The 20,105-nt window shown below is 44.6% G+C and overlaps 1 protein-coding gene across 14 annotated transcripts in view; it reads left to right on the plus strand.

Annotated features, from left to right (window-relative positions):
• NVL (nuclear VCP like) overlaps positions 1-20,105 on the plus strand; it is a 172,077-nt gene that overhangs the window by 43,385 nt on the left and 108,587 nt on the right. For all 14 annotated transcript variants that reach the window (XR_008319197.1, XR_008319200.1, XR_008319198.1 and 11 more), the window contains exons 13-16: positions 737-1,007; positions 9,896-10,114; positions 12,400-12,504; positions 16,267-16,329. Coding sequence is in view for 8 of the 14 variants with exons in the window: in XM_053308106.1 (XP_053164081.1) it covers positions 737-1,007; positions 9,896-10,114; positions 12,400-12,504; positions 16,267-16,329 (658 nt within the window). In the remaining 6 variants the exon portion in view is untranslated. The remainder of the gene's footprint in view (positions 1-736; positions 1,008-9,895; positions 10,115-12,399; positions 12,505-16,266; positions 16,330-20,105) is intronic.

Here is a 20,105-nt window from a genome sequence, read left to right on the forward strand (position 1 = left end):
TTCAGGCACCCTCTTCAAGGTCAGCGCTGATCATCCTGATGCAAACAATTGGCAGATATAGAGCAAAGTATACAGAAGGCATGAAAGTGCTCGCTTGAGCTATTTGAGAGGTGAAGTCCTCTGGATCATGATTCCTCATTTCTGTCATGATATATGTTTTCAGCAGGCTTTCGCATTTTCACATGCCATGGCAAGTATGCTGCCACTCTTTTGCAAGTGGAATTCCTTCCGGCCAACTTTGCAGATGCATCCCTGCAGTTTTGGCTGCAATTCCCTGCTTCCTCGCCACATCCAAGTCTGAGAAGATAAAATGTTTGTGAGGAGCTAGGAGAAGAGCTGGTCTTGTAGAAAGCATGAATTGTCCCCTTTGCTAAGCAGGGTCTGCCCTGGTTGCAGTTGAATGGGAGACTACATGTGAGCACTGTACGAGACTCCCCTTAGGGAATGGGGCCGCTCTGGGAAGAGCACCTGCATGTTTGCATGCTCATGAGAGGGGCCTTTGCATGAGCAGAACACTCCTTCCATTCCCTCTTGTCACCAATAATAGAGTGAACTGGGAAATGAATACCTCATTTGTGTATTGGCTGTCAGTACTGGACTCGGCAGCATTGACTAGAAATGTTGATTATGTTTGACTAAAGTAGCTCCCTCATGGCATTCTTCTGGTTCTAGATAATCTCTATCCACTGACAGTTTAAACTTGCAGCAACTTCTTCCTTCCTTTGCTCTCTCTTAGAATTCTGAAGACATTGTGTCGGAAACTTAGACTCCCAGAATCGTTTGACTTTGTTCACTTGGCTCATATGACCCCAGGCTACGTCGGTGCTGATCTCATGGCGCTTTGCCGTGAGGCAGCAATGTGCACAGTGAATAGAGTCCTTGTTAAACTGGAGGAGGAGAAACGTGAAGCCCTGAAAATTGAAGACGGAGCATCTGGACAAGGCGTGGAGAGGAATAGAGAAGAGCCTGTGAATAGCGATATTAACCAGCCAGAGCTTCCCACTAAAGTATATAATTCTCTGATTAGTATTTCCTTGTTTGTGTCATCTAAGAGAGATTCCTTTCATATGACAGAAACTGACAGTAGTCATATGGTTTATTAGAAACAGCTTTTATTAGGTTCAACTTAAACATCACAAAACTATGAGCAATGATTTGTGTTTTGGTGACCGTTTACTGCATGTTCTTCTTTTTCTGAGCTTGGTTATAGCCACTCTAGCTCAGAAATAGCTAATCTGGATCGAGATCCGTCGATATCCATAAGAATGGGTTCTGCGCCTGCGCAGGAGTCACGCGGTAGCCATGCCTGAGCTTGTCGAAGCGCCGAAGCCACGCCCCCACGCTGAGCGTTCTATATAAGGCGTGTCTTTGGCGCGAAGTCCCTCAGTTCTTTTCCGACCGCCTTTGCGTTTGGACCTCGGTCTGCCGCCTCAGCTGTTGGAAAAGTTCCTCTCTATATTAAGAACGAGTTCATCTTTTACTGATTGATTTTTGGTTTTGACGACGGACTGGAAAGCGACCTTTGTTTGGATTTTGACTCGGACTGGCTTCTCGGTTTTTCCTGGTTCTCGACGCGGACTGACTGACGACGATCCCGGCTCTTCGACCTCGGAACGGACTCAACTACGAGCGTGAATATGACTGAGGAGAAAAGATCTTTTAAATGGTGTGAAGGCTGCAGGGCGAAACTCCCCTCCAAGGACCTTCATGACCTTTGCTTATTATGCCTCGGTAAGGAACATAATGTCGCCTCCTGCAAGATTTGCCTCTCTTTCTCGAAGCAAACGAGAAAAAACCGAGCGCTACGCCTTCGGGCCGCTATTTATGATGAGGTTCTGAGCCCCTCCACTCCGGGTACTCCTCGTCCCTCGACATCGACCTCATCTTCAAAATTACCCCCGAGGGCGGAGTCGGCACCTCCATCAACGTCAAGCCGCCACCGAAAGTCTTCCTCAGTATCGAAGAAAGTTGATTCTTCGAAGCCTACTTCGATGCCGAAGAAACATTCTAAGTCGAAGGAATCTCCAGCTCCTTCGCGTGTATCCAAGTTGTCGACTTCGACATCGAAACCGGAAAAGTCAACATCGACGCCGTGTACATCTTCTTCGTCTTCCCCGTCGAGACCGGATCTTCGTTCAAGAGGGCGTACTGACTCTCCTTCTGGGCGTCGAAACACAGATCGGCATGGTTCTCCACCTAGAAAACGTCGAAGATCCCCAGACCTGCTTCCTCGTACTCCATCTCCACCAAGAGTACAATCTTCGCAATCATCGAAGTCGTCGGCTTTACCATCAACATCGGGGATTCCATCGACCACTACAGCGCCACCGATGTCGACTGATCAGTCGGCGCTACCTGCTCCCTCGATGTCAACAGCTCGGTCGATGCCGACAAATCCTTCGATGTCGACGGCTCCTTCAGCATCGACAGTTGCCTCGATATTGACTCCTGCTGTTCAACCGGTGCTTGCCTTGATGTCGATTTCGATGCCGATTGCTCGAGCTCTATCACCAGCTCCGACCCCGCTGGCCTCGGCTTCGCCATCTACACCGTCGGTCGGTCTTCTTGCTACTGTACTGCACACCCCGGTCCTTACTTCTCAGGTGACGCCACGCTGCCCACCTCCTGCTTTCGAGATCATAGACGTCGATGCCGAGGATATTCTACCATCAGCGACTCGCTCACTGCTCTCACTATTGGACTCGACGTCGAGTAGACGGACAACCTCTACCTTTAAGGGTTTCTTGCCAACAGATGCAGGCCCATCTCAACCTTCAGACTCCACAGCACACTCCTCCAGACCTCAATCCGCCAGCCAAGGGCGCTCCCCGCTAACATGGCACACCTGTGAATACCCCCAGGATCCCATGGGTACAGCTTCACCTGGAGAACCATATGTGTTTGATGACACCGGGTCTCAATGATTGCCACTGCATTCTGTGTCTACTGTATCTACCCAGACGCAGTGCCCAGAACTATTTCACCGCGCTTCACAGACTTTTCCTATGAGCACGAGATCTGCCTCCATTCAAACAGATGCCCTGCCACACTCATCTGTCAGCACTGAAGAGACACAAACCATTGCTCAAACTAATGTAAATGAACCGTCTCCTTGCTCCCCCTCTGAACATTATGGTTCGTCCGATTTTGAGTCGGATTCTGATGAGGACAGTAATATTGTGGATCCTCCAGTGGATGTGGCTCCACCCACGTATGTATCTCCAAATGATGAGCTAAAAGCTTACCACAAGCACATTCGTGCGATGGCGGATTCCCTGGGGCTAGACATTCGCTCTCCTTTGGCAACAATAGACGATCCGGTATACAACTTTATGCTTCAGTCTCAATCTACCGCTCCGGTGGCACTCCCTATGTTACCAGTGATCACTAGAGCTGCTAAATGTGCTTGGGAGGTACTCCACACCTCCACACCAACTTCCAAGAAACTTGAGAGCCTCTACCGAGTACAAGATAAGGACAATGAATATTTGTTGAAGCACCCGGCGCCCAATTCTCTTGTTATTGATTGCGCCACTTCTTCCAAGTCAGGTAGACGCCATACAGTTCCTCCGGATAAAGAGGGCAGAAAACTAGACCTTTTAGGCAGGAAGGTGTATTCGACTTCGTGCCTTTCGATCAAAGTGGCCAACTATGCAGCCTGCACGGCCAAATACACACATGGCCTCTGGGAACTTTTGGAAAAAGACCTGGAAACTTTGCCTATACATGAGTTTAGGGCTAAGTTCCGCCAGACCTTGGAAAACACTGGGGATTTAACTCGTCGCCAGCTAAGCATTTCTAAACACCTAGCGGAGAGTGAGTCCAGGGCCATGACAGCGGCTATCACTCTACGCAGGCATGCTTGGTTGCGGCCCACTAATCTCCAGATGGACATGAAAGAAAAGATCGAAGGCCTCCCTTTCGATGGCTCGGGTCTTTTCAGCACCACCACAGACGCCACAATGGAACAGTTAAAAAAATCCAAGTTCACGGCAAAGACCTTCACCGCTGCCCCATCATCCTCCGGGCAGTCATCAAGATACCGACCCAATTATGGAAAATACCGGCCCAACTATCGAACCCAAGATCGCCGGGATTTCAGAAAGCCATATACCCCATATCAAAAGCGTGCCTACCAGCAGAGGCATAAAGCTTCTCAACCCCAACGTTCCAAGACGCAGGACAACCAAAAGCGTCTTTGAAAATTGCAATTGCCCATTGACACCTCCTCCTCTCTCCCCTTCCCAGCCAGCGGGGGTACCGTCCTCACCACCGACTATTCCGTCCCAGCCAACCATCAGGCTGGCCAGCCATGTCCCCGCATGGCACCATATAACATCAGACAAATGGGTCCTGAAAATTGTGAGCTCAGGCTATGCACTCGAATTCAAGACCGTTCCTCGGTTTATGGGGATGAAGCTCACTCCTGCATCGGATCTCCTGAGGGAAGAGGTGAAGGATCTTCGCAAAGGGGCAATATCCCCGGTGTCATGGGCAGACAGGCTAGACGGGTTCTACTCCCATTACTTCCAAATTCCCAAACGGGATGGAGGTATACGACCCATTATGGATCTCCGTCGCCTGAACCAATTCATTCGCGTCCGAAAATTCCGCATGATGGCGTTGCAGCACATCCTACCTCTCCTTCAAGGAGAAGAGTGGCTTGCAACGCTGGACCTCAAGGACGCCTATTTTCATATAAGTATTCAACCTTGCCACCGAAAGTATTTACGTTTCACCGTCGGACGGGAAGTGTACCAATACAATGTATTGCCCTTCGGACTGTCTACCACACCGAGGGTTTTTACAAAATGCATGGCTGTGGTGATTGCACACCTGCATACCAGAGGGATTGCTATCTATCCATACCTAGACAACTGGCTTCTGGCAGCGAAGACCAAAGAAGAGTTACTTTCGCATATCCGTTATGTGATAGATCTTCTCCACGACCTAGGTGTTCAAATCAATTGGAAAAAGTCACATCTACAACCGGTTCCAGTTATCCCCTACATAGGAGCAGTTTTGGACACCAGAGTGCAGAAAGCATTCTTACCAGAGGACAGGTTCAACTGTATTGGAGACCTGATTCATCTCTTCCAGCATCAACCTACCCAACCAGCCCTTGCCGTCCAACGCCTCTTAGGGCTGATGGCTTCGTGCAATGCGATTATACACTTCGCTCGCCTAAAAATGCGCAAGCTTCAACTATGGTTTCTTTCTGTCTTTCACCCATGCAGGGACAATCAAGACAAACGCTTGCTAATGCCTCCTCAAGTCCTTCGTTCTCTTACGTGGTGGACGCGCCGAGATAATCTGCTCAGTGGGGTCCCCTTTCAAAATCCCTCCCCTACTGTCTGGCTGACCACAGATGCATCTCTACAGGGTTGGGGTGCACATTGCAACGGGCACAAGATCCAAGGCAGGTGGTCTCCTCAACAAGCCCTACTACACATAAATTTCCTAGAGCTACTAGCAGTTTTTCTGGCTCTGCGAGCTTTTCTTCCAATCATACAAGGCCAAATTGTTCAAGTCCAGCTCGACAACACAACTGCACAAGCATACATCAACCGTCAGGGCGGAACGGTGTCTCGGAGCCTGTGTGCCCTCAGCGTCCAGCTGTGGCACTGGTGCATCCAACACCAGATTGCCCCTACAGCAGTACACATCAAAGGCCTGGAGAATGTATTAGCGGACGACCTTAGTCGGGTCTTTTTGAAAGATCACCAACACGAATGGGAACTACATTCAGAAGTCTTGACCCCGCTCTTCGACCAATGGATGTTTCCCTCCATAGATCTCTTTGCTTGTTCCACGAATACAAAATGTTCCCGTTACTGCTCGAGAGCGGGCCACGATGCTCGTTCTCTAGGGGATGCCTTTCAGCTGAACTGGTCCGAAGAGACTCCGTACATGTTTCCCCCACTCCCACTGATACCCAGGGTAGTGGCACATCTGCTGTCTCAACCGACCAACGGGATCTTGATTACCCCGTGGTGGCCAAGACAACCTTGGTTTCCGCGGCTACGCAGACTGTCCAAGAACTGTTACCACCACTTACCTCGGCGCCTAGATCTGCTGACACAAGACGACGGCCAGATCTTGCACCCGGACGTACTCACTCTTCATCTGACCGCCTGGCGGATACTCTCCTAAAACGAATTCTGCTCAACCAACGGAAGGCATCCACTCGTAAGAATTATCAGAGCAAATGGCACCGTTTTAAAATATATGCAAGGTCAAGAGGGTTTTTACCCAAGCAGGCTTCGATCAAGGAAGTCTTACGTTACCTAACGATACTAAAAACTCAAGGTCTTGCAAATGTCTCCCTTAAGGTCCATCTGGCTGCCCTCTCCGCACAACACCCGGGCAGTGATGGAAAGACTTTGTTTTCCCATCCGTTGAGTAAGGCCTTTCTAAAAGGTCTCTCGAATGTGTACCCGCCAGTTAAGCCTCCTGTAGAACCATGGAGCCTATCTCTGGTTCTTTCATCCCTCACTCAGCCTCCTTTTGAGCCCATGGCCACATGTTCGTTAAAACTAGTCTCCTGGAAGACTGCTTTTCTGATAGCAATTACTACCGCTAGACGTGTCGGTGAACTCACAGCACTCAGGGTAGACTCCCCTTATACTATCTTTTATCCAGACAAAGTCCGAATGCGTCTGGATCCTTCTTTTTTACCTAAAGTAGTGTCTTCCTTCCACCTCAATCAGGATATCATCCTGCCTACGTTTTTCAGACTTCCTTCCACTTCCTTAGAGAGATCCTTGCACACTATGGATGTGCGCCGTGCTCTGCTGTTCTATATGTCCAGAACACAAGACTTTAGAGTCTCCAAACGTCTCTTCGTGTCATACCAGGGCTCTTCCAAAGGCTCCCCAGTCTCCAGACAACAACTGTCGAGATGGTTGGTGCAGGTGATATTGTTCACATACAAGCTACAAAACAAAGCACCTCCAGAAGCTATACGGGCCCACTCCATTAGGGCCCATGCTTCCTCAGCTGCACACCTAGTGGGGGTTTCTTTCACGGACATCTGCAAAGCAGCTACATGGTCCTCTGAGTCCCCGTTTATCAAACACTATGCCATAGATGTACGTTCTGCTGCAGAGGCTTCATTCGGGAGAAGCATCTTAAAAAGGGTGCTGCCTTGATTCCTACTGCTCCCCTCCTCCTTTTTTGGAGCTCGCTAGACACCCATTCTTATGGGTATCGACGGATCTCGATCCAGATAAACAGGTTGCTTACCTGTAACTGATCTGGTAGAGATCCGTCGATATCCATAAGACCCTCCCGACCTCCCCTCTGCAGTAGGACTACCTTTATGTGCATTGCGGTGTGCAGCCCTTTGCAACGTCCTTTATTGAGCACTTACCTTGGATGAACTCACCTTCGTCTTCTGGATGGTCGTCCTCCACGGCGGTCGTCCAAGAACTGAGGGACTTCGCGCCAAAGACACGCCTTATATAGAACGCTCAGCGTGGGGGCGTGGCTTCGGCGCTTTGACAAGCTCAGGCATGGCTACTGCGTGACTCCTGTGCAGGCGCAGAACCCATTCTTATGGATATCGACGGATCTCTACCAGATCATCAGTTACAGGTAAGCAACCTGTTTTTTCCTGCATATCTATGTTAGGATCTCAAGAGCAGCAAGGGGAGGAGTTGCTGGCCTCTTTCACTTCCTGCCATTTGTCTGTTCATGTTGTGTCTCCCTGAGCCACTTGTCCAGTCAGGGGGAGGAAAATATATGGGACAAGAATGTTCCCTCAACAAAAAGTTGCAGTATATCCCTGATGTGCCGGTGTTAGTTGAGCCTGTGGTTGAGCATGGTGGAAAAACAAAAGTTAGTAAGAAAAAGACTAGAGTGCCTGCCCTCTCACTTCGTATGCAACTTTCAGGTTTTTGGGTGTTTTTATGGGGTGGGATGGTGGGGAACTGATGTTTAGTTCCAACTCCTTCAGTCCTTCCCTCTCAGAAACACAAAGCTGTGAAATGGCTGGTGAGAAAACCAAATAATTTTACACATCTTTCCAACTCAGAATCAGAAGGGCTTGTGACTGTTTTGAGGGAGTGTTCTTCAAGCTGATAAATTCCCCACTCTTTTTGTTCAAGCCCTCCCACCCCTCGTCATAGGGTTCAATTACCTCTGCCCATGTGCTTGTCTGTTAATTGTCTCTGCTCATGAATATTCTGCCCATTTATTAAAATAGGGCAGGTTGGGGGGGATTAGGTCCCCCCTTTTTTATTATTCTTTATTCACACAGTCAGACAGGTGATATTGACTGGTTTGTTTTATCCAGACAGGGACCTGGGATGGCTGAATTTTATTGTCGTTGTTGTTATTATGATAGATATCATTGCAAAATGTAAGCTGTTCCCAGGAAAGTTGTTTTTTGTAATTGACTGATGGTAATTTCCGTGACCCCTATGGTATTGAGGTGCTCTTTATGGTGTTTTGGAATTGCACCTAGGGTGCCAATTACTACTGGGATTATTTTGGTCTTCTTCTGCCACAACCTTTCAATTTCGATTTGAAGGTCTTTATATTTTGTAGTTTTTTTCTATTTCTTTTTCTTCTAATCTGCTGTCTCCTGGTATTGCTGTGTCAATTATTTTGTCTTGTTTTTCTTTCTTCTCGACTACAGTTATATCTGGTCTATTGTGTAGCAGATGTTTATCTGTTTGTAGTCGGAAGTCCCATAATATTTTTACATCTTCATTTGCTACAACTTTTTCAGTTTTGTGGTCCCACCAATCTTTGACTACAGGTAGCTTGTATTTTTTGCAGATGTTCCAATGTACCATTGCTGCTACTTTGTCATGCCTTTGTTTGTAGTCAGTCTGTGTGATCTTTTTGCAACAGTTAATTAAGTGGTCCACTGTTTCATCTGCTTCTTTACAAAGGTGGCACTTGCTGTTTGTTGTTGATTTTTCAACTTTGGCTCTTATTGCATTTGTTCTTAATGCCTGTTCTTGTGCAGCCAGTATTAAACCCTCTGTTTCTTTCTTCAAGTTCTAGCTCTGCCTGAATCCAGTCTTTTATTTCTGCAGTGTATCTAATGGGTATAGCTCAGGAGTTAATGGCTTCTGTATTGTTCCCACCACTGAGTTTGGTCTTTAAAATTTTTCTAACTCTCCTGAGTTCCAATTTTTCCAATTTCAATTTTTTCTACTTCCACTTTCTCCACTTCCAATTTTTCTTTTAACTTCAGTATGTTTGATGTTATCAGCCTGAAGAATTCCCAAGTATTTGTAGTGTTCTTTCTCTTCCAAATTCTTGATGTTTCCATTAGGCATTTCTATTCCTTCCATGTTTGTTATTTTCCCTTTGTTCATTATTAATGCAGCACACTTATCTAGTCCAAACTCCATTGCTATATTGCTACTAAATATGTGAACAGTATTTAGCAGTGGTTCAATTTCTAATTGAGACCTTCCATACAACTTCAAATCATCCATATAGAACAGATGGTTTATTTTATTTGATGTTTTAGATGTTTGGTATCCAAGGCCTGTTTTTGTTTTATATTTGTGAAAGTGGAGTCATGGCGATTACAAACAACAGTGGGGATAATGAGTCCCCTTGGAAAATACCTCTTCTAATGCTAACCTGTCCAAGTGTCTCGCCATTGATTGTTAACTGTGTACTCCACATGCTCATTGCTTTTTTATAAATATCTGAATGTTTTTGCTGACACCAGTTGTCTCTCTAAACATTTTAGTATCCCTGTGTGAGGCAATGAGTCAAAGGCCTATCTGTAATCAATCCATGCAAACTTAAATTTGTTGTTCTTCTTTTACAATTTTCTAAAATCCATATGTAAATCTTAGGGGGTTCCCCCTTCTAATCCACCCATTCTTCTGTTGTTTTCCTCCTACAATTGGTCTTCCTTGTTTAGGGTGAATTGCAGAGACTGCTTGAGTTGCTAAAGGAACCAAACCCCCTAGGGGAGGATCAGCTGCAAAAGCTATGCATTGAGATGAATGATTTCATTATTGCACTCTCCTCGGTACAACCCTCTGCCAAGAGAGAAGGTTTTGTCACAGTTCCTGATGTGACATGGGCAGATATTGGAGCCCTGGAGGACATTCGGGAGGAGCTCATCATGGCAATACTGGTAGGTGTGGAAGTTTTTACACAACCTTATCAATGTGTGCAAGGCTGAAATATCTTCCAAATTTTATTTATTCATTTATTGTGATTAATAAATTATGAACTTCAGCTGTGGCAGACTGTCTGCATCCAAGGCATGTTGTGCTTGACAGTATATGAGGGTGAAAGCAGGCTACCTGCATTAGCTTGATATCTGAACTCTGCAGCAAACTTGAAACATTGCTCTTTGAAATTGATCCCTTTCAGTTAATTACAGCATTGTCGTTGCTCAGCCAGAACCCTTCCTTTTGGTCAGGCCTGTATGTAACTTGAGAATACCAGTGCAGGGAAAGGGATCAGTTCATAAAAGGAAACAGCACAGATGGTTCCAAGTAACTATTTCAAGTAATTACAAATTCCAGGCAATTAGAATTCCCTTTCACAAATACATTATCTTCTGCACTTCCTTTTTCAGTGCAGTGGCCTATGGTATAGTCATTCAAGCACTAAAATGTTTAGAAAGCAGAAGCCAGTACTCTGAGGAATAGTCCATGTGCTAGTAGCTTTTGTGAAAGAGTTGGATGCAGGTAAATGCAAGGATCCCTTAGGCTGGCAAAATATAAAGCATTATTCTAAGAGCAATTTCCTTTTATCTTTATTTTATCGCTTGGGCTCTGATTTAATGTAAGGAGTGAAGCTTTACCCCTATAGGTCTAGTTCAGATGTAATTCTTGACTCCTTACAGCTCATGGTTTGCAAATTGGTAGCAAGCCTCAGAATTGCATGCTCACTCCCCCTGCCTTTGGGGTGCTTGTTTGTTATATTTGTACACCGTCCCAAAGTTCTGTTTCTGGGCAGTTTACAGCAACATAAAACAAATTAAAACAAAACTTAAAACAATTAAAAACCACAAGTCTAGTTAAAAAGCTTGGGTGAATAAATATGTTCTTAAAGAATTTTTACAAGCTGACAGAGATGGGGAGGCTCTTATTTCAGCAAGGAACAAAATCCAGAGTCTCAGGGCGGAAACAGATAAGGCCAGTCCCTGTGTAACTACCAGACGAGCTGGTGGCAACTGCAGACGAACCTCTCCAGATTTTCTCAATGGGCAATGGGGCTCAAGTGAAGAAGACGTTCTCTTAGATATCCAGGCCTAAGCTGTTTAGGGCTTTATAGGTTATAACCAAACACCTTGTATTTTTCCTGCAAACTTATTGGTAGCCAGTGTCATTCTTTTAATATAGGAGTAATATGGTCTCTTTGTATTGCTCTGTAGACCAACCTGGCTGTCTCATTCTGTACCAGTTGCAGTTTCCGGACTATGTACAAAGGCAGCCCCACATAGAGTGCATTGCAGTAGTCAAGCAACACTAACCTAGTTAATGCTATCTATGGTTCCCCTATAAATAAGAATTTGAAACCATGATTTGAAGTGGATTGGCAGGCAGTAGTTATAAGGAAACCTGATTAGTGTTCACGACAGCATCTATACCCATATAACCCCATGGTTAATGTCAATGAAAAGTGGAGAGTGGAAACATGCATCCACAAGTCCAATTCCCAGTTTGCAAACTATGAGCTGCAGTGAGCCACTATTAAATCTGCACCAGACAATGGAGTTATGAATGGCTGCAAATGTGAATTATTTCAATTGTTGTATAATTCCTGCAAAGATCCTACTACTCAGAATGCATCTGTTGTATTCATATTATATTAATGTAACAGATGACAATAAAATACATGAGATTTATTTGGCAGCTAAATTATTTTGTTGCCAAGTACTATTGTACATGAAGGCATCTGAGTTATTCCAACAATAAAGGGGGCAAGAGTAAGTTATTAGTATGGACAAAAGGAAGAGTGCAAGATTTTCTACCAATTTAGTCCAGTAGTATTTGTTTATGATACCCAGTTTTCTTAACAGTTGCCCTCTATCTCACACTGCCATGTGTGAGTACCTATGCATGCTGTGTGCCCTTCTTTGGTTGACTATGCTGAGGTCGGATGGGAAAATATGGGAGATTGAGTTTTTCTAAGACGTTCTCCTTCCATGTGATTTCCCCCTTGAAGTCCTCAACACATGCAATGAATTCATTTCTTGGCCTTCATTCCTCCTCCTTTCAGTATATGTCTCTATACCTGAGGTGACAGTGAGTGCTACCAACTAAGTCATCTTTGAGTTCCACGTTAAAAAAACAACAACACAGTTTCTGAGTCTTTCATCAATACCTTTGAAAAAATTCACTATTGCAAGCAAAACCACATTCCCCTTTTTAGTTTGACCTCTGCATGTTAATTATTCTGTTCTAGGCACCTGTGCAGAATCCTGAGCAATTCAGAGCTCTTGGGCTCACTGCTCCAGCTGGCATACTGCTTGCTGGCCCTCCAGGCTGCGGCAAAACATTACTTGCCAAGGTAAGTTGTTTATCAGATTAAAAGGAAAATTGGACAACTGTGAATGTTCTATCTCTTCAGTGGATGGAAGTTGTCCAGAAGTGGGGTGACTCCATTCACAAGCTTCAAGTTTTGCAGATGATTTTCTCCTTGGTCCCCTTCAGTGGAGGAGCCACCCCCAATTTCAGGATGTAATGCAGCTGAATTAAAAAAAAAAATAGAACTTGGAATCCAAAAGAACATTTATTTCTGTAATTGTAAATATAAAAAGGAGAGGAAAGATTGTGCCGTCAAGTCGGTGTCAACTCCTGGCAACCACAGAGCCATGTGGTTAATACAGGAGGGGTTTCCTATTGCCTTCCTCCCATGCAGTATGAGATGATGCCTTTGCCGTTGTCACTGAAGTGGAACATATAACAAAAGGGCCACACGTGTGAAGAACAAACCAAAACCAGCAAACAAACCATGTGCAAACAGCAAATATATATAAATATACAAATTCAAAAATTAAATAATTATATTTTTTAATATATGTGTCTTGGATTCCTTAAATAATTCTTTAAACTCTTTAAATAACCACTAGAAAATCCTCAAAATTGCCCAGAGCACAGAATAATGAAGATGGTAAAAATACCAGTCTTGCAAAATCAGTATGAAGGACTATGATGTAACAACAGAACACCAAAACAATTTAACTATTTTGCAAAGTGGTAGACAAAGAAATACGCTGTAATGATTGTCCGTCCTGCTGAGACTTGTGAAGATAATAATTCTTTCGTTTGTAAGTCCTTGACATAAAGAGATGTGTTGTAATAATAGTCCGTTCTGTTGTCTGGAGCTTGTAATAATAATTCTTTCACTGGTAAGTCCTTAAAAACTGTCCGGATATTCAGTGTTTTTCGCAGAGGCTTCCTCACAAAGGACTACAGAATAAAAGTATTATCATCAATTCTATAGTAAACAATATAATAAACATTGTTAAGATTGAAACAGCAATTCAAATCTCATACCTTATCAGCTCTGTGTTCTTTCTAAGGATAGCATTTTGTATGTAAGAAATCACATTGAAAGAGAGCTATATATACATTTAACAAAACGCCCAGAGGGCTTCAATTTACAATCATGAACCTTGAAACTCCTGCATGCAGTCAGTCTAAATAAGCTGAGTCATACTGCTCGTAAGGAGACCAAATATTCAACAACCAGCATTGTTCATTCAAAAAGTCATAGCAAAGATCCATTATAAATGAAGCAACCCGTATCCACCAGGATTAGTAACATATGATCCCAAAGAAACCATCAACTCTAAGTCTTGTACAGCTACTCAAAGTCAAAGACAACGATTGAGCCTGAGAAGGAAGCTGACCTCCTTCCCATCCAGGCCCTCCATCACACTTACAAGTTTCACCTCTTCAGATGAAGGTTGTAGGTGTGATGGACCCATGACAGACAGAGGAGAGTGGTTGATGTGCCAGGCAGGACTTCTGCCTCTCTTTTTCAGAGCCTATACTCCAGTTATAATGTCTGGATGAGGCTATTGACTCTGCAAATGCAGCATCTCTAAATCATGTTTCCATTATTCTTATTGCACCTAGCTCTGGATTTCCAACTCCTTTTTCACATTCCTTTCTCTTGTGGACTTCTAGTTTCCACCTGAGTATAAGCTCTTCAGCCTTTAATTTAGCCATGTCTGGATCTGACTTTTCATTATATTTGATAAGGAGGATTTTCAACTCATCAGCACTTAAATTCTCAAACTCAAGCCCTCCTGTTGGCAGTGCTCAATCAGTTCAGTCTTATTCAGGTACAGGGAGGTACTGAACCTTCATTTTTCCTAACCTTTCCCAACTCTAGTCAACCAGAAAATAAAGGAAAACTCTGCTCAGAGTGGTATGCTCAAAATTATCTCCCCCCATTTCGCCCCTCCATTTTTATCTCTGCTCACCAGTATCTGTTTATTAGTTGCTGTTGGATCCCACCACTCTTGCTTCAAGTGCAATATAATGAGCTGTGTACACCCACTTCTGCCTAGTGGGGGAGATTTTAGGCAGGTTGTCCTAGGTTTTCAAATCTCACCACATAGGGTTTTTTGTTTTTCAAAAATCTCTGTCTTATTCTTTCATTAACTGAATAAAGAATGCTGTCTCTACCACCACTAGAGAGATACAGTTTTGCCAATTAAATGCCCTGCACATTTAATTGTTTCAAATGAGGACATGCTGTCACCTTTGCTTTTCTTCCCTTTTCTCCCTTGAGACAACTTCCCTACTTGCCTGCGGGCAAAGGTTCCACTCTAGGGATTCCGCTAGGATGTATAACTAGAACACAGAGTGGGTTTCTTTTCCCTGCTCTTTATCTGTAAGGATAGCATAATATGGAGATCTGATTTATTTAGCAGAGAACTGTGATCAAATTAAAAATCACATAAGTGGAATGTTTGTTTGAAAAGGATGGACATTCACGAAGTACATGCTTCTTAAGAAAGATTACAGAGCAAACAAGCAAAAGAATCATATTTGCTCATGAATCAACAAGCAAATCAAACTGGAATTTTAAACGCTCCTATCCTTGTATCTTGCATACTTACATAGATGTCTCATGAATCGGGCCCTTTTGCCTGAGTTTTGGAAAGTTTCTCTTAAATCATATTCAGGATTTGAAGCTTGACCAGCTCAGTGTGATGTGGATCTCTTTCTGCATCCTTGAGAAACTCAGAAATATTTGGAATGTCTGTCGTGGAGGGTGTGACATCATTTGGATCTCCCTCAGGAAATAAAAGGGGACCACTTAAATCTCTTGATTCCAGCATCCATCTTCTGGTTCCTTCTTTCTGTGAAAATTTCCAAACTCAGTCTGTCATTACATATATAGCTGTGGGGTGGGGGAGCTTTAGAATAGCAACGACTCAAGAGGTTTTCTGATCTGTGCTCCTGGCAGAGAACAGATCACTTGAACCTAGGGTTGCCATATTCTGGCTTTCCCGATCCAGCTGCCTAATTTGTAAATTGGCTTGAAAATAATTTTTGAGCAGAGTAGTGACTACACATTTTGCTCCATAACTCTGCTTCTACAAGGGCTAGAGCTTAGTCCCCCCCGCCCGCCCCACACACACTTTTTTTTAATGGAAGCTGAAATCTGGGTGGGCTAAGTAATCTGGGTGAGATGCTTAAAATCCAGGTGAAACCCAAAATTCCAGGGGGGGGGGCATGGCAACTCTACTTGAACCGGAGCCGTCTGATTCTAAATGTGAAGATTAGTATTGTGGAAACCTAGGCAGGATAAAAATATTCTAACATGACATAATAAATAGTAGGCTTGAGCCCAAAACGTTTCGGCCACTAGGGCTGTTCCGGCTTTCAGAGGTGGCGGGGGTGTTCTCTTAAGGGCGGGGGAGGGTGCACTTACCTCTCCCACCGCATTTCCCCCACTGGTGCTCCGTTGTATCAAAGGCCCTCGGGGTGTCAGCGTACCTCCCTGCTGCCCCATTGCCCTCACTGGCCGGAAGTGGCTGGAAGTACCGGGCGCGCATGCACCCGTCATGTGCACGCTCGCACACGCATGGCCAGTACTTCCAGCCGATAAGGACAACAAGGCAGCAGGGAGGTATGCTGCTGCCCTGAGGAGCTTCGATACAACGGAGCGCCGGCAGGGAAAATACAGTGGAAGGGGTAAGTGCAACCTCACCTGCCCTTAAGGGAACACTCCCGCTGCCTCCGGAATGGTTCCAGGTACATCCCTAATAAATAGTTTATTAACGAATATGTCGTTACCTTTTTTTACTAGGCAGTTGCAAATGAGTCTGGACTGAATTTCATTTCTGTGAAAGGACCGGAATTGTTGAATATGGTGAGTTCTGTTTGTCGTGTTTGGTTGCCACTGACTGTGTTTAGGGGGAAATGAAAAGTTCTGGTCCAATTTTATTCAGTGTTTTAAATGATTTTTTTTAAAAAAAGAGAAAGAAAAAAGAAAGAAAAAAACAGGATCAGCGGAAAAAAGAATGCTTGAATATAAGGAAGCAAAATGGATTATATCTGGGTATATCATGATCCAGATAAAATCCAGGTGTGGCAGATAGGTTGATGCAAAATATGTGAAAGAAGAGTCTAAACCACAGTTTCTCAACCACCGGTCTGCGATGAGTTGAGTGCCGGTCCGCGCCTTGGGAAATTAACACCCTACCCTGCTGCGAACCTCCATGTTTTTCAAAAAATAATCTTCAAGTTCCAGCCGCCATGTGGCCATGGGGATGGCTGGGGCGGGGTGAGCTTTCTACGCCCCGCAGTGGCAGCGGCTGCTGATACCAGAGCGATGCTGTGGCCTTCTGTCTGGCCCGGCATCGCTTCCCAATTGCAAGATGCGCTTGCGCAGTTAATAGACTTAACTGTGTAGGCACGCCTCGCAGTTGGGAAAAGGCGAGATTTCCTATAGCTGCTGCCGGGGTAAAACGGGGGAAGAAAATGGTGGCAGCCGGCGGTGACCCATGCCGGCGGACGGGTAGGGAAGAAAGATGGGGCAGCCGGGTTGCAAATGGTGGCGGCAGGTGGGCGGGGAAACAGACAGCCTACGGGCAGGTAAGGAAGGAAGACAGCGGACGTGGGGTGGCCAGTGAAGGAAGGAGGTGCGCAGGCTCTGCCACCCCAGGGACAGGAGGAAGCCTCACGGAACCGTCTGCTGGCAAGTCAGACGGGTTCTTGGTGCCAGCAGGAGCCCAGAAAGGCGCTGGCAAAAGTGTCATGCAAGCGAGAGGAGGCGGCAAGACACACAAGCGGGCGGACGTAGAAACCACGGTGGGGAGAGAAAGTGGTGGTCCTGCGGTGGTGAGCAAGGCGCCGAGATAAGGCCTGGCGGGTGGGCGAAGAGGAGGCTGAGGAACAGATTATGTGCCAAATCTGCTAGTTGGAAGATTATTTTTTGAAAAACACAGAGGTTCGCGGGGGGGGGTTCGAAGGACTATTGGCTCACACCCCCACCCCCACCCGTCAGCCATCCCATTGGTCACGAGCCGGCTGGCATTAGAATTTTTAAAAATACATGGAGGTTCGCGACAGGGGAATGTAAGCAGCAAGCAGAGTGAGGTGCTGTGTGGTGTGGTGGGGTAGTTCTTTCCATCAGTTTCGTTTTAAACTTGTTCTCCCTCAAGCCAAACCTACCTATCCTCTTTCCATCTCTTTCTTTTCTAGTTTTTTCTCTTTCTTTCTCTCCCTTCAAGCCTGCCCCATCCCCTTTTCCTTTTTCTATCCCTCTGTCTCTTTCTCAAGCCAAGCCTGCCCTATTCTTTCCCCCTTTCTTTCCCCGTCTCGCTTCTCTCTTTCCTTTTTATACACGCCTGTGTGGTAAAGGATCAAAGTGTAATCTTCTTATCAAAAATTAAGAGAATTTTTTCTAATTTTTTCTAATTTTTTCCCTTAGAAGTGCTCCATATTAAGTGTGATGATTTGGCAGAGGTGGAAAGGGAGAACAATGCATTTTATTGTTATATATTTTGTACAGTTTGTATTGTATTTATTTTATTAGAATGTTTAATTCAGTTTATTTTTAATTTAAATTAATCTTGGTCTGCCAGAACTTTAAAAGTTAAATTTTGATTTAATTCATTCTAATTCATTTCACTTAGATTTAATTAATTGATTGATATTGTTACTTTAATAATCAGCACCGCACCCTAAAAATTTACCTCGGCCCCCATAAGCCAAGTCACGGTCAGTTTTGGCCCACCAGGTCATTTGAGTTGTTCACGCCTGTTGTATAGTGGTTAGAGTGATGGACTAGGACTGGGGTGACCTGAGTTCAAATCCCCATTCAGCCATGATACTAGCTGGGTGACTCTGGGCCAGTCACTTCTCTCTCAGCCTAACCTATTTCACAGGGTTGTTGTGAAAGAGAAACTCAAGTATGTAGTACACCGCTCTGGGCTCCTTGGAGGAAGAGCGGGATATAAATGTTGTTGTAGTAGTAGTAGTAATAATAATAATAATACACCAGATATAACTGTAGTCGAGAAGAAAGAAAAACAAGTCAAAATAATCGACATAGCAATACCAGGAGATAGCAGAATAGAAGAAAAAGAAATAGAAAAAATCACCAAATACAAAGATCTACAAATTGAAATTGAAAGGCTGTGGCAGAAAAAGACCAAAATAATCCCAGTGGTCATTGGCGCCCTGGGTGCAGTTCCAAAAGACCTTGAAGAGCACCTCAACACCATAGGGGCCACAGAAATCACCATCAGCCAATTACAAAAAGCAGCTTTACTGGGAACAGCCTATATTCTGCAACGATACCTTTAACAATTGACAATAAAATTCTGGCATCCCAGGTCCTTGGGAAGGACTCGATGTCTGGATAAAACAAACCAGTCAATAACACCTGTCTGACTGTGTAAACAAGAAATAATAAATTAAAACAACCCTTTAGCAATAGCAATAGCACTTACATTTATATACCGCTCTATAGCCGGAGCTCTCTAAGCGGTTTACAATGATTTTAGCATATTGCCCCCAACATTCTGGGTACTCATTTTACCGACCTCGGAAGGATGGAAGGCTGAGTCAACCTTGAGCCCCTGGTCAGGATCGAACTTGTAACCTTCTGGTTACAGGGCGGCAGTTTTACCACTGCGCCACCAGGGGCTCATACTAACTGCTGGTCCAGGAAACTCCACACGAAGAATGTAGCAGTCCTTGAAACTCCGCACGGAGAATTTAGCGGTCCTTGACTCCAAAAAGGTTGAGAAACACTGGTTTAAACCACAATTTAGATAATTGTGAATGAGCTTGTGTGAGCCTCAGGTTCGTGTGCTCCTCTTTCCTCTCTCTTCCTTCATGATCAAGAGGAAGAGATTAAAAACCTGCTGCTTCTGCTTTTGAACCACCCACAGTTCCCTGTAGTGACGAAATGCAGATTTCCATCTTAGCTCAAGAATGCCTGATACTTCCACTCCATCCTGAGGCCCTTGAATGGGGGACATTCCTCCCTTCTTGTTACTAAATGATGACAATCTTTGCCTTTTGCCATTGAATAGCAGAGCCATCAAGCGATAGTCTTAAACAATTTTTCACAATAGGTGACTAGCTCAAACCAGACCTATCTTTAGACATGTAAATTCAGACCCATTAAGAAGGAAACTCCAGTTAGGAGGGAAAACTTCAACCCTGGATTGGCCTAAGACCGGGCGTTCCATCAGAGATATGCTGGCTCTTTGCACTGGATCCCAGAGCTGTCTGTCTCTGGAAGACTGCGAAAACCTTTCCCCTCTTTAATCACTATAAAATAGGGGCCTGGTCACCCACAATTTTTTCTCCAGTACAGTAATGAGTTGCCAGTAACGAGGCACCATGCCACCAGCTGCTACTAGTATCCAGAAAGGGAGAAGCTGTAGAGATTAATGCTCTCTCAGCCAAGAACTTGCCTATTGCTAGACCAAGGTAAATAAAATCAATAAGGTAAAACTTGGTTAGTTTAATGTTTTTGTATTTATTTATTTATTTGAATTCCTGTATGCCTTTCTTTACTCCTCATTTCCTCCATTTCTTTATTTCTTAATAAATAATAATAATAGTATTTCTTAATAAATTTCATATACTTAGAAGTGGCTTCAGTCTGGTTTTAAAGATTCTGGAGGG

The sequence above is a fragment of the Hemicordylus capensis genome, chromosome 1, assembly GCF_027244095.1.
Source record: "Hemicordylus capensis ecotype Gifberg chromosome 1, rHemCap1.1.pri, whole genome shotgun sequence".
NCBI classification, from domain to species: domain Eukaryota; kingdom Metazoa; phylum Chordata; class Lepidosauria; order Squamata; family Cordylidae; genus Hemicordylus; species Hemicordylus capensis.